Raw genomic sequence first — 14940 nt, 5'->3', positions numbered from 1 at the left:
CATTTTGTTTACTGAGCAGGGCAACAGCAAAAATGAGATGATCTTTGGGACTTGACAAATCCACTTATCTTAGGGAAGAGAGATAGCCCTTGGCAGCTGCTTGCTTAAAGCTGGGCAGAGATCCATCAGCAATGCTGGTGTGAAAAATCTCACTTGATGTGGATGAGTCACAGGTGGCTTTTGTGTGGCTTCAGGAGAGAGCAAGGGGGGAAAAAAAAAGACCAGACTGCCTTTAGCCAGAGCATTTTAATCTTTATATGCCAACATCACTTTCTTGCTCAATTAGGCCAAATGTAGTCTTTAAAGGTCAGAAGATGTCACATTTGTACTAATTCAAAGGCCTAGAGGCATTTACCTTTTAAGTCCCCAAGGAGGCTGGGAACTGTCACAGATGAGGAGCAGTGACACTGATCTGCTGCTGACATGGTTTTATCTGCACCGAGAGAACAACTTTTGTGAAGAGCAATTTCTCAAATAATATTGTTTCATTCGACACCGTTTCCTTCTTTCTCTTTTTCTTTTATAGAGGTAGCATTAGTTTACAACACTGCATGTGATGCAGAGGGATAGTTTCAGATGTATGTTACCACATCACACACTCCACCCAGGTGCCCACAGTCTTCTTCCACAAGCCATCGTGCCCCTCCCCTTTTTACTCTCCTGCTTCCCTTTCCTCCTCTGGTAGCCTCATTTCCACAGTCAAGTATCTACGGTTTGTTTTTGGTTTGGTTTTGCCTGACCCTTTGTTTTGTTTCTCTATATTGCATGTATGTGTAAAACCATCTGTTATTTGTCTTTCTCCTTCTGACTTATTTTGCTTAGCATAATCCCCTCCAGTTTCATTCATGTTGTCGCAAAATGATAAGAGTACACCATTTTTTTTTTTTATAGGTGAGTTCTATTCCATTGTGTATATATATCACATCTTCCTAATCTAGTCAACTGTCTTTGGGCACTTAGGTTGTTTCCATATCTTGGTTATTGTAAACAGTGCTGCAGTGGACATAGGAGTGCTTTTATCCCTTCAGATTCATGTTTTTGCATTCTTTGGGTAGATACCTAAGAGTGGAATTGCCAGATTGTATGGTAAATCTATTTTTAATATTTTTAGAAACCTCCATTCTGCTTCCCACAGAGGCTGAACCAGTCTACATTCCCACCAATAGTGTAAGAAGGGCTCCTTTTTCCACATCCTTACCAGCACTTGCTATTTCTGGTATTTTTGATGTGGGCCAACTTACATCAAAAATAAGTGTGAAATGGTAACTCACTGTGGTTTTAATTTGCATTTCCTTGATGATACGTGATGATGAGCATTTTCTCGGGTACCTGTTGGACATCTGTATATCTTCTTTGGAGAAGTGTCTATTTAGCTTCTCTGTCCATTTTTTTAAATTGAGTTATGTATTTGTTGTTGTTGAGTCATGACTTCTTTGTATATCTTTGATATCAGTCCCTTGTCAGATATATGGTGCATGAATATTTTTTCCCATTCCTTAGTGCTTCTTTTCATTTTAATGTTAGTTTTTTTGGCTGTATAAAATTTTTTTCAGTTTGATATAACCCCATTTGCTTATTTTTGCTTTTGTTTCCTGTGCTGCTGGAGTTGAGTCCCCGAAAGTATCTGTGAAGCCAGTGTCATGGAGGATTTTGCCTGTTTTCTTCTATGTATTTTATGGTTTTAGGATTTCCACCCAAGGCTTTAATCATTATGTTGTTAATGAGAAAAAAAAACACAACCCTGCTAATGTTGAATGAAATTACATCGTTTGAAGACTTGCTTTTGGTATATATACCATTTCTCTTAAGGTCAAAGTTTTCAAGAACCTATCAAGAATGTTAAATGAGGACTTACTTATTTAGAAGGAGGAAGGGTCAGTGTGAGCACGGATGTGGTGAAAGTTGGGAATCTATTTGAGCTGAAACATGGAATGAAGAATGTTAGGGCCCCATGCATACTGGAAGAATGAAAGAAGACAACTATTGGATAGGTGACTTTGGTAGAGAGCATGCATCTGTAATGCCAGCTGTACACATCTTGAAACAAAGCATCAGAAAGAAAACCTCTAAGAGAGGAAAGACCATTGCTGGCAATCAGCCAACCATCAATTGATCAGCCAGCAATGACTAAATGCCTGCCATGTTCTTCACATGGTGCAAGATTTTGTGATGCCACTGGCCTGATTGACATGATTGGAGATTACATTTTCATAAAATTGTTAGACTTCTTTTAAGTCTGTATCAAATGCCTTCACAGATGTCTGTATAAATATTTTCTAGAACAACGGTGAACCAAGTCACTGATTGGTATCAGAATGTTAATTAAGACGCCTGATACTGATAAAGCTGACTTATTTTCAATTCAGATCAGTGCTATTCAAGATAAAGACTGATTTGTGTTGGTTTAATAATTTATAACCAAACAGCCTATATCTGTAAAAATCTCAAAGTCAACTGCTGAGAAAAATCCAGCATAACCTGTTATAAACTGTGGTATGTCCTGGCTGAAAGAATTTGAAGCAATCATGTTCTTCTGTAGTACGTGCTTTGCATTTTACAAATATTAGAAATAAAGGGTGGAGAAATTCAAAGGACTAAACCTCCTCATTCTTTAGTCTTTAATACTCATGCTATTATGCAGGCTTTTTTCTGACTCTAGCTAACATAATAAATCAAAGCAAGTTCAAAAGTTTCTGTTAGCTAGTCTCTCTCTTCCTCCTTTCTCCTTTTCTCTCTCTTTCCTTTCTTCCTTTTATCCTAATTACCCTTCTTTACCTAGGCAACTATATTAATTTTTATACTGAAATATAATTGACATGTAACATATTACTTTTAGGTGTGCAACGTAATGATTCAATATTTGTATGCAAAATGATCACCATAAGTCAAGTTAATATCCATCACCATAAATACTTATAATACTTTTTTTTTCCTACAAGAGCTCTTAAGATCTACTCTCTTAGTAACTTTCAATATACAATGCAGTATTACTAACTATAGTTGCCACACTTACTTATTACATAGCTGGAAATTTGTGCCTTTTGACCCTCTTTACCCATTTCTACCTCCTGCCTCTGGCTACCACCAATTTGTTCTTCTATATCAATGAGTGGGCGTGGCAGGAGAGGTCGCCATGCGGGACCCTCCTTCGGTGGCCGGGGAGCAGCCGGGGATCGAACCGGCGTTGCAGAGGCTGCAGGCAGCTTCACAACCCAGCACTCAACCGCTGCGCCACCGGGGAGGCCCAAGAGTTCATTATTTTTCATGACTAAACAATATTCCAGTGTGTATTTATCCATTGATTGGCATTTAGGTTTTTTCCCTGTCTTGGCTATTGTAAATAATGCTTTGATGAACACATCTTTTCAAGTTAGTATTTTCATTTTATTGGGATAAATACACAGAGGTAGAATTATTTTAATTTTTATATCTTTGTGGTTTTAAGGACTTATGTAAAGTGGATATTGTCATTTTGAGTATATAGTATATCTGGATATAGATATATAATTTTCTTAATGGTATTCTGTTCACAGTCTCTTCTTTTTTCATTCAGCGCGCTTTTAAGATTTACCTGTGTTGCTCTATCATCTACCCTTTGCTTCTTGCTGTTTCATGGTACTCCCTGGTCTGCATTTGTCATACATCATACATCCCCTCTTGTCACTAGAAAGTGCCAATGAACAACCTTAAATATGTCCCTTCTATGAGCCTGAGTGGGTGGTTCCTTGAAATTGATAACCAGGAGTAGAATTGTTGGTATCTTGACTCTGCATATTATTTATTTGATGGTTGACAAGCATCTACACTCCCAAGTACGAGGGTTCTTTCATCTCCATATTCTTGCCACCATATGGTATTATCAAGCTTGGAATCATTTTCTGGTCAATAGCCAGACAGGCCTTTGCCCTGAGCTCTAGACCTGTAAATCAGATTCTTTACTGAACTGCATGTATCCCAAAGTGAACCCATCAAAATCCCCACACTGCCTGGTCCTTCTTGCATTCTGTGAGTCACATCACCTATTCCCCAAGCTAGACCCTTGAAAGTCATTGAGGCACTTTCACTTACACAGCTCTAAAATCCATCACCTCATCCACTGCCAGGATTCAACTCCTAATCATTCCATTCTGTCAATTTTGCCATTGTTTTCCAATTAGGCCCTCAACTTTCCTTTCCCAGCCTTCCAAACTACCTTTCTAAGTGATCTGTCTTATACACAATCATGGCCGTGTTTGTATTTGTTTAAGACTAAGACATTGCAGAGTCTCATCCTTTCACATATGAGAACCTCTAGACTGTCATTCAGGTTTTTATAATCTGGTCCTTACTACTTCTCCAGCTGTATGGAATTTCATTTTCACTGGACAGCTGGAACTTTATCAGACTTTGGATTTGTAGTTGCCTTGTTACTTAGCTGGGATGTCTTTTCATCAGTCTGTCATGCTCAGATTCACTTCTCAAGACAGTGCTCAAGGGTTGCTTCTTCTGTGAATCCTTTCTGGCCTCTCATACCTATGTCATGTACATTTTTGGACTTTTCATAGTGCCTTTACAAACTTGCCTGAGTCAATCTTTAATATCTCTGGCTTTGTGTGTGTCTTTCTCTTTCTATTAAATTAACAAACCCCTTAAAGGACTAAGATGGTTTTGTTTTCATGTTTCTACCACCTGGCACAGTACCTGATACAGGACTTAAGAAATGTTTTGGGGACTAAATGAAAAAGTAAGTGAACAAGTAGACCCCAGAGGATTGTGTAATATTCAATAATCTTAAAATAATTTTTATAGTGTGATCTTGCTTAGTTGAACTTTGTATTTCTGAATTCTCTCTCCAACTAGAAGTGTAAGATAAAATATAAAATGAGACATTTCAGACAAACTTAAACTGAAAAAGTATTCATTATTTATCTGAAATTCAAATTAGCTGGGTATCTGATTTTTTTTTATTTGCTAAATCTGGCAACCCTACCTTCAAGGCTATTTTGACTTTGAATTTCATATTAAATTGGATACACTGGTGGGTGTGCCCAGAGTGCTTGTTATACTTAGCTCAATGAATAATTCTTTGGTTCTCCATCAACTGTGAAAACAGGAAGTGCAGAGTCCTCTGAAATGTTGGATTCAAGGAATCAGAACTCAGCTGAACAGTCAGAGAATGAGATTACTATGTTCCTACCACTGTCAACATTATAAAGAATAGATTCTCTCTTCCTTTGCTCACAATTGACTTTCTCTTGTGGGGTTTCCTCTTTAGCTTGTGACCAATCATGTAAGAACTGTGGTCCCAAGAGTGCCAGGTGTCTTACCTGTGTTGAGAAGATGGTATTACATCATGGGGAATGCATTTCTGAATGCCCTGGTGGGTACTATGCTGATGCCACTGGCAGATGCAAAGGTAAGTCATAGGTCATCATCATCATCATGACAAAGTATTTAATGCATGTTTGACTAAGTGCTCTGTGCAGCTCATTTAGGAATTAGTGTGTGAAATGGGAAAGTGACAAATTAAATGGAACCATTTTCTATAGAATCTGTGTATAGTGTAGAAGTGGGAGATTGGGTGGAGGCTGGAGGACTAGTGTGATTAATTTAAATAAAAGACATGTGTTAATCATCAATAGACATCATTGGTACTTTTGAAATGCAGAAAGTCTTTAAGATTGACATTCAGTTCTTGTATACTTGTAACCATCACTAAATTAGGTTGTAGGTATGACAGAATCATTTCTTAGATGGGTTTTATAAATGGTGTATTGGCAACTATAACACATCACAAAAATAAAGTAAACCAAGTCTGATAGCTTATAAATCTGAAGTCTATCTTTGGAAATTTGGTTTTATGTGCTATTTATGTATTGCTTGTTCCAGACGCATACAACCTAAGCTACAAAACATTACCATTTGAAGCTTTATAAGGTTCTACTTATATTAATATATCCTTGATGTGTGTCTCTCCTTGCAAGCAACTCTGGGAACTTACTACTGCCTGGGAAACCTTAATTGCCCCTCCTTTCTGAAATATACACACACAGTCTCATTTCTTCCTATGGTAGTCATGTTAGTGGCAGGTTATTTCGACCTGCCCCACAATCTCTTCTTTTCAACCTCCTCTTTATCTGCCAACCTCTTTACTTACCCAATTTCCAACCCCTTTCCTCAGCATCCTGCCTCCAACGGTCACATCCTACCTCCACATGCTCTCTCCCAGCTCCTGATTATTGTCTTCTGAGGCCTTCTACCCATATCTCACTCCTGCCCTAAGGATAAGCCATAGTGTCATTGTTTCTTAGACATGGGGATGTCCCACTGCTACCTCCTGTGACCAAAGAAGGGGAGAGGCATGCATGGCATTGTCATACATAGTGATCAGACTATTGAATATAATTCTTACTTAGAATCCTATCATGTCCCACTGGAACTATCTTAAATGACCTAGTCCAACTTCTCACTGAGCATATGTCAAGGAAACTAGGTCTACAGAGACCCAAATTGGCCAAATGCATCAATAAGTTGCTGGACAAGCAGTTAAAATTCCAGAGCTCTCAATTCTTAGACCCATGAATTTCCTAATTTTTCCTTTTCGGATAGTGTGAGTTTGGGTTTCGGACAGACCTCAGTCAGTCCCAGCCCTGCTATTAATTATCTCTGTCAACTTCAGTAAATTTTTTGGTTTCTCAAGACCTCAGTTTCTTCATCTGTAAAGTGTGACTAGTATTGCCTTCCTCTTACTATTACTATAAAGATTAAAAGTGGGAATGTATATAAGGAAGACACTTAAGCACTAAATGAAGGAAGTTAATAAATAGTAGGTAAAAGATAGAGATTCCATATGATCCAGCAATTCCACTCCTAGGTATTTACCCAAATGACACAGAAACATTAATTCAAAAGGGCATCTGCACCCCTATGTTTATAACAGCACTATTTATAATAGCTAAGCTTTGGAAACAACCCAAATGCCCAAAAACAGATGACTGGATCAAGAAGATGTGGTATATATACACAATGGAATATTACTCAGCCATCAAAAAAGATAAACTCATGTAATTTGCAGCAACATGGATGGAGCTGGAAGGGATCATGCTCAGCGAAATAAGCCAGAAAGAAAAAGAAAAATACCAGATGATCTCACTCATAGCAGGAATCTAGAAAACCTAACTAAAGAACCAGGAAAAGGAATAACTGTAATAAAGAAAAAATCAAAATCAACAAGCAACTGTAAACCAGAGACACGCTATGGGGGGGTGGCGGGGAGAGGAGGAATTAGGGTCAAAATAAGGGGGGTGCAATTGTATGGGGAATATAAAAAAAATCTTAAAAATAAATAAAGAAATAAATAGTAGGTAGAGCACAGGTAAAAGATGGGTAAAGGGCATTGGCATTGGTGGCAGTTCTGGAAATATAACCATGTCTAAAAACTCTTTCCTTGGTCTGGTTTGATAGTTTGAGGGAGGGTTGAGAGTGCTTTCAGGGAGGGTTTCTTCCCATCAGGAGCTCCTACAGGAAGTGAGTCCTGTGGTCACTTGGTCCCATGGTGTTTTTCTTCTCATTCTCTTCCTCAGTTTGTCATAACTCATGTGCCAACTGCTCCGGACCCACAGCCTCTCACTGCGCAGCCTGTGTCAGTCCCCAGGTTCTGCGCCAAGGCCGCTGTCTGTCCAACTGTGGAGAGAACTTCTACCCTGACCAGGGCATCTGCAGAGGTATCAACAGTGTTGCAGTTGTTTTAGAGAGAATTTCCCAAGTTACTTTTCAGTGAAATTTTTCCTCTAGTGTGTCTGTTATAGTTGGGCATTTTATTTCATTAAAACATTTCTGTGAAGGTATCACAGAAATGAAAAAATCTCTTTGAATATTTGTGAAGACACTTAGAAGTCTATGATTTTTTTCCTGGCCATTCTAATAATTTCCATTATCTAACATTAAAACAAAACCAAACTCTCATTTTCTTTTCTCCTAGAATGGCTAATGTTTTTCTTTGTCTTCATTTTGTTGTTCCCTGTAGAACTTCTGTTTGTTAATGATCCTGCTGAGTAAACTACAGTCACTAGCAATGCCTCTGGGCTAAGTAAAATGGAAAATCTTAAATAGCTATTTGCCAAAAAGGCTTTGGGCTCACTGGGAGGGCAGTGCCATTTGAGCTTTTTGAAACTAGAATATTGGGAGCAAATGGTTTAATTAAGTGAAATTAATTTATGTTTATTTATACATCAGTTACCTTGGAAAAGAATTTTACAATAGTTATAAGAAAAATGCATTCATACAAGGGCAACTGCAATAAATATTGTGAAATAGAAAATATTCTAAAGAACAAGAGAGTTATTTCGAAAGTATGCATGTGAGATAGTTTGAGTGCTCCATTTGGCTCTGATTCTCACCAGTGACCAGAGAAAACTAGAAACTATGATGGATTGTCAAATTCTTGTTGTTCAAGAGAGTCCTCTGCCTGTGTAGCAAAGCAGTCTTCACATAAATTCTGAGAGGAATTTGCTGCCTGAACCCCTTTGTATTTGGTAAAATGCACAATAACACAGAGACCATTTGTACAAAAAAATGCAATAATGGTCTTGTAAGAGTACTTCCTAAAATCTTCCAGGAAAATGGAAGGACACGATATTAAATTGTCATTCAGTGAATATGTTTCTCTGGAGAACCAAGTCAATATTATCCAGTTTGCTGGGGTTTTTTGTTTGTTTTTATTTATTTTTTTCATGATCTAGCTTGAGAACACTTAGGAGATGGGACAATTTAACATTATTCTCATTTTGCTTCTCACAAGTTATCACCCTGTGCTTTGTACAGAACACTAAAAAAAAAAAAAATTAGATGGATGTGCATGTTGGACTTTCCAAAGTTGCTTTGATTTATGAGGGACTCCCCTTTGTTGTGGCATGTATGTGATCCTTGGAATGTTTTCTGCTCTTTATTCCCCTTGGCAGCCTGTCATCCCTCTTGCCTGACCTGTGTGGGTGCAGAACCTTCTCACTGTACCCAGTGTAAGAAACCAGAGCAAGGACTACAAGTTAAGCAGCTTTCTGGGGCACACCCCCCCTCTGGAGAGTGTGTCTCCCAGTGTAGAGCCCAATTTTACTTGGAGAACACTGGGCAGTGTGAAGGTGAGTAAGCATGATTTGAAGTAATGTTCGGCAACTTCCAGACTTAGCGTTAGGGAGATCCTGTGAGGTGGGAGCAAAGCAGGATGCTTACACATAAGATAGAGGACTGATGTGCAAAAGAATGTCCCCACAGATGTCCTCCCTTCCATTGTGAGTAACAGATGAACTGCAGGAACTAATCCCTTTTGCTTCACTGTTCCAAAAGTTATATTCTCTCAAGTTCCAGGAATCCTCAGAGTAGCTAAGAAAAACCTAGAGCTCATAGTAGAACCCCATTTATTACTTCTAATTTGCTACTCTGAGTAAGAATTAGTCTTTTCAGGGTAAAACCTGGACTTCTTTCAAAATTTAGAAATGATTCCTTCATTGTTGTGCCATTTATCTATAGAGAATTGATGCCACCCTCAATAACTTGATTCTATAACCATATTTATGTGGGTTTTTTGGTCTCCGGGGAGGTAAGGATGGCAACTTTTTAATCCTACAACCAAACTGACTTGACATTGGGTAAATTCTTTAACTATCTTGAAAAAGTATTATTACTCTTATTATTTTTTCACTGTAAATATGACATGTTCATTAAAGGAAATTTTGGATGTAGGAAAAGTAGAAAAGTAATCTGCCTACCACCTAAACTAAATTGCCTTTACCATTTTGCTATCATCTGTCTAAGTCTTTTTTCGTAAGCCTAGCTTTGAGTGTTAATTTTTACAATATAACTGTGAGCATCCTGCAGATTTTGTTTTGTAACCTACAAACCTACTTATTAAACTACTTTGAGATTGCTTTAGTATACATCCTCACACAGAAATGCTGCATTTCAAGATTAGGTTAAAGATTTTGTACCCAGAGAGTCCTATGGCACAGTGGGAAGTGTGCACAATTGAAATATAGAGATCCCGGACCAGACACTTAAGCTCTCTGAGCCTTTGCATTCACAGGTTTAGAATAGGGATAATTATCATTCACACAGGCTTTTTACCAGGTGTAAAGGAGGTTAGGGATGTAAGGTACTTGGTAGATTGTAAAGTGTCTGTGATCACCTGGTATAAATCACAGTCCATACAGATAGGCATTTAGGAACATTATAGGAGTAACCTCCCTTCCCTGGAATGTCAGATGGCTCTGGGGATTGTCAGATGGTGCCTAGAAGTTAGGGGAAAATCATTACTCTCCAGGTACATATACTGGTTTCCTCCTTTGTGTGCATTGATTAAACTCTATGGCTCTATTTCCATAACCCCTTGTGAAATATGGGAATCTGCATTCCTAAGATTCCTACTGGCTTCATAAAGCACATCAGTCTTCCACCCTGCGGTCTGACTACTTCCTGAGTTCTGTCCTGGGAGGTTGGTGCCTATCCTTTGTTAAGGCCCCCAAGACTCCTGGTGGGAAGGTGGGTTTTAAGAAGTGTTTTCTCCTTTCTAACTGCTTCTCAAATCTCTTCAATGGTTTTTATCAAACAAGCTTCCTTGGCAAGCCCCAAATCCCTTGAAGAAAATAATTACAGTTCTTAGCCCCTGCTTGATATAAAGAAAGTACAGGGAGAAAATACAAAGAGCAAATAGAAATTCACTTCTTCCTTTTTTCAAAAACAATGTTGTTATAGAAATGATTTTTGACTTATTGGAATCTTTGCAACCAGCCTGCATACTTTTACACAGAGGTGGACTGTGTGATCAGAGGTATTAGAGGAAACCACAGAGATATTAAACCTCCAGAAACACCAGTCTTTCCAAGAATTCAAAGAGATGTACTCTGAGACCTTGGCTTTTTTAGCACCAGGCTGAAACTCAGGCCCTTTGAGCAGCCCGGAGCAGATTCCTCATGATGGCCTGTCAACTCTGCTTTTCCTTCTTGATTTCCTTAGGAGAAATCAAGAACTCTTCCAAGCCCACTCAGTGTGGTTAGCTCCTTCCCACAATTTTGAACACTATATTGAAAGAAAAGTAAGGATTTTGGGTTGGGAACAGAAAAGAAAAACAAAAATGATAAATGTTTTTAAAAATTAGAATTGTAAATGACAATTAGAGTGACCAGGATACATAGCCAAAAACTATGTTGTCATTGAGCCAGGCACTAGGAGAGGTAACATACTTGTTTTTTTCACCTAATTTTGACAGCAACCATATGGGACAACATTTGGCACAGCTAACACAGTTATTTTAGAGGAGAAGATACTGGGACTTGAGTAAGTTAGGCTGTAACATGCTCAAGGTCGTATGGCTGGCACAGAGTACAGATGAGCAGGAAAATAGATCAGCCAGCTAGAATGTTCATGCTCTAAACGAGGACGCGGCCACTGTCTCTGAGTGGGCAGAAAAACATCCTGATACTGCAGGATTGCATGTTTTAAATGTAAGAAAGTGTTCTTGACAAAAGTGAGTTATCTGGGAATTCCTTAATACAGACACCTTTTAGGAAGGATTAGAATATAATCCCCCTGGAATGGTTTAATTGTGGTCCCATGTGAAAAGAACTAGATTAACCTCCTGAGTCATTTGTAACCCCATGATTTTATGCATGTTAGCTTAATATTGTTAGGTACCCCACATATAGCTGTCTACTCACATTTATTACCAAATCCCTGTGCAACGTCTACTTGGTAGATTGCTGTACTCGATTTATAAGTGATGAGAATGTGGCAGAAAGAGGTTAATAGAGTTGCCCGAGATTCCATTGGGAAACTGAGTGTAACCAACAATTGTTTCCAACCTTACCTGCACATTAAGTTGTTGATTGATGTATTTTCTGTCACTCATCCCATATCTCTGGAAACCTTCCTGCCATCACACAATCTGTTCCTTTTTCAATTCTGCCTAAGTGTTATTTATAAAATCAGGCCTGGGAGTCCTGTGAGATTGCATGGGCTGTCCTCAACACTCCCAGAAATACCCTTGCCTTTTTGCAGAACATTTAAAAAGATTGGAGTATGTCGTGTATGTGTGTGTGTGTGTGTGCGCGTGCGTGCATGTATGAGTGTGTGCACATGTCATTGAGAGTTTATTTTATAGCACTTTGATTTCAAGTGTTTTTCTCTTCAGAAGAGAAAAACAACTATTTTCTGGAATTCTCTTCCCTTTCTCTGAGACTGCAGTGTGGAGTGATTAGAATATTACTGCAGCTAATGAAAGCAAGAGGCAGATGCTTTGCAGGAAGAAGCAATTTACTTTGAGTCTGAAGTGGTGTCAGAAGTTATCATAAAAGTTTCTACTCTGAGCTACAAGGTAAATCCAAGAATTATCCAGTAGAAGTTAAAGTAAAAACACTCCGAATAGACAAAAGTCAAAGTCTATGACTGAAGGATAAAAAATTTAAAATTAACAGTGACCAAACTGAACATTTTTTATTAGTAATCTGTCTTTATTCATTCCTTCCATAAATGTCTAGTGAGTGTCTCCTGGGTAGCAGGCATTATCTAGGCACTGGGGGCATGCTCATTCATTAGATGAGATTCCTGCTCCTGTGGCATTTATATTCTAGTGACTGAAACAGGTAATAAAGAAAGAAGTGAATAATAACAAAAGCAATGAAGCCCATGGTGTACACTTGGCCAGGGTACAATGAAGTGGGGAGCAGGGTGTATGGGGGGGATGAACAGGTAGGCCAAGATGGGTTCCAAAGCAAAATGCTCTAGTGAGAGGCAGATGGGCTGCCTGCATGTGCTAATCCTACGTTTTTGGCTCCTTCTCAAAATTAAACTTGAGAACTTCAGACGAAGGAGCTTTGGCAATATGCTTCTTATGCACTTGGCCATAGTATGGCAGAATTACTGGTACAAAAGAGGATCTGTTACTAGTTATGAAAGATAATTTGGAGGCATTTTCAGTTGTTAACCAAAGTTGTGCATGTTTATTAGATATTAACATTTTGGATGAGCTAAAAGAAGGATTTTAATAATTTTATCCAAAATTGATTCCAGTTGTTTCATTATTCAAGTTTAAAATAAATAAAAAGACAGAACCCAAGAAAAAACCATTTGTCCCCTTACCCAAACCAAACAAATTACTAGTTAATAGACAGTCCATGTCCTGCAAAACAACATCAAGAAGCCATCCCTACCTTTTCACTCATTTCCCCCTCACTGACTTTCCTTGCTCTGTGAGTTGATGTGAGTGTAAATGACATTCCCAGGGCAGAGATTTGCACAGCTCCAGGGGTGCCATTCTCATTGTAATTTAAGTGGCAGGTACCTCCTGGAGTCATTCAGTGGCCATCCAGCCAGAGTGGCTGTACATGAAGCCAGAGGAGATGGATAGGAGGATGGAGTACCTGTCACTGGGTAACTTCCCCACTTGCCTGCTCACTTTTCTGGCTTCCTGGCTTCAGGTCAGATTGCTCCACTCCACCTAAGACTCCTCTTCCCCTCTTGTTGAAGGTCTTTTTTTTAAAGAAGTCAATTATTTTGAAGACTAAGCTTTAAGTTGAGTTCCCTCTAGAGTAGAGCTTCATATAGGAACCTCCTGGGAATCTTATTAAAATGTGCGTTCAGATTTACCAGGTCTGAGATGGGGTCTGTTTCTGCATTAATAACAAGCTCCCAGGTGAGGCTGATACTCCTGATCCTTGGATTATGGTTAGAATAATCTAATTAAAGAAGGATAAGTGCTTCAATTTATTACTGGTATACTTTTTTTCTAACTGAAGCAATTAAAAATCCTAATTTTTCTTTCTTTTCATTGCATGTATTATATATGTTACAGAAACCTTTAGAAAATGCAGATAAGGGGCCTCCCCTGGTGGTGCAGGCGGTTGAGCACAGCGCTGTGAAGCTGTCCACAGCCTCTACAGTGCAGGTTCAAGCCCAGCCCCCTGCGGAGATATCCACATGGCGTGGCAGACCTCTCTTGTCTCGCCCGCTGCTCCCCTCAGCAGTATATTTCGGTCAGTCTGCCTGTTCTGTTCCCTGCTCTGTCTCTGGTGAATTCTCTCACCCTCCTGCACATCTGGCCTGTACCCTGGTTCTTGTATAAATAAATAAATCTTCAAAAAAAATGCAGATAAGAGAAAAAGAAAACAAGACATCAATTACTAGGTTATCCAAACTTAAAATCTATATACTAAAAATACATCCTAAGAAATTAAAATATTCAACAAATTAATAATGAATTTTGTAGTTTAAATAAGTCACAAATATTGCTTAAGTTTAAAATATTCATTGTTTATCTAAAATTTAAATTTAACTAGATATCCTTTATTTTATGTGATCATTTTACCTTGAGATAATCTTAAATCTTTTGATGTAGATTCTTACAGTTATGTATGCACACACATATACATACCACATTAAAGTTTATAAATTATTTGTAATCAAGAATTTTATTGGAAATCCCATGAATTTACATTTACTTCCATTAATAGATGATGAAGGTGAGGCTTAGAGTAATTTAGCAATGGGGAATACAGGACATCATTGCTCAAGAAATATTTCCTTATTTCCAAACCCATATCCCTTGTTCTTCATTTAATACTTCAATTTAATTTTAGACCAGGCCACCTCAATTAATGGTGCGGCTCAGTCATCATGTCAACATTTTGGCAGTGAACATATGCACATGGTCAAGATGGTCAGATTAGCCATGTACTGATCCCTGTTCTGTGGCAAATTCATGATGGAGTCTTTCAATTCTCATGAAGTTCAGCAAAAGAATTCAAGATGACATAATTCTAAGGAAATTAGTTTATTTTAAAAATGAAATCTCTACTGCAATAGTGAATTTTCTTTACATATCTTTATTGTGTCCATAGAAACAATACCCTTTAAGAAAGAACGCAGAAAATGGGTTGGTTTCTACCATTGTTGGTTAATGGTTCAGGAGAAGCG

The 14940-nt window shown here is 38.4% G+C and overlaps 1 protein-coding gene across 1 annotated transcript in view; it reads left to right on the top strand.

Annotated features, from left to right (window-relative positions):
* The window catches only part of FRAS1 (Fraser extracellular matrix complex subunit 1), a gene marked incomplete at its 3' end in the record, with an annotated part of 442801 nt that overhangs the window by 238114 nt on the left and 189747 nt on the right, over positions 1 to 14940 (top strand). Inside the window, exons 16-18 of the mRNA XM_084232972.1 lie at positions 5255 to 5395; positions 7563 to 7703; positions 8940 to 9116. Of these exons, the coding sequence (XP_084089098.1) occupies positions 5255 to 5395; positions 7563 to 7703; positions 8940 to 9116 (459 nt within the window). The remainder of the gene's footprint in view (positions 1 to 5254; positions 5396 to 7562; positions 7704 to 8939; positions 9117 to 14940) is intronic.

Source organism: Talpa europaea (assembly GCF_964194135.1).
Source record: "Talpa europaea genome assembly, chromosome: 5".
Taxonomy (NCBI): domain Eukaryota; kingdom Metazoa; phylum Chordata; class Mammalia; order Eulipotyphla; family Talpidae; genus Talpa; species Talpa europaea.
Note: the sequence above shows the minus strand (reverse complement) of the source record. Positions and strands in the feature narration are given on the sequence as shown.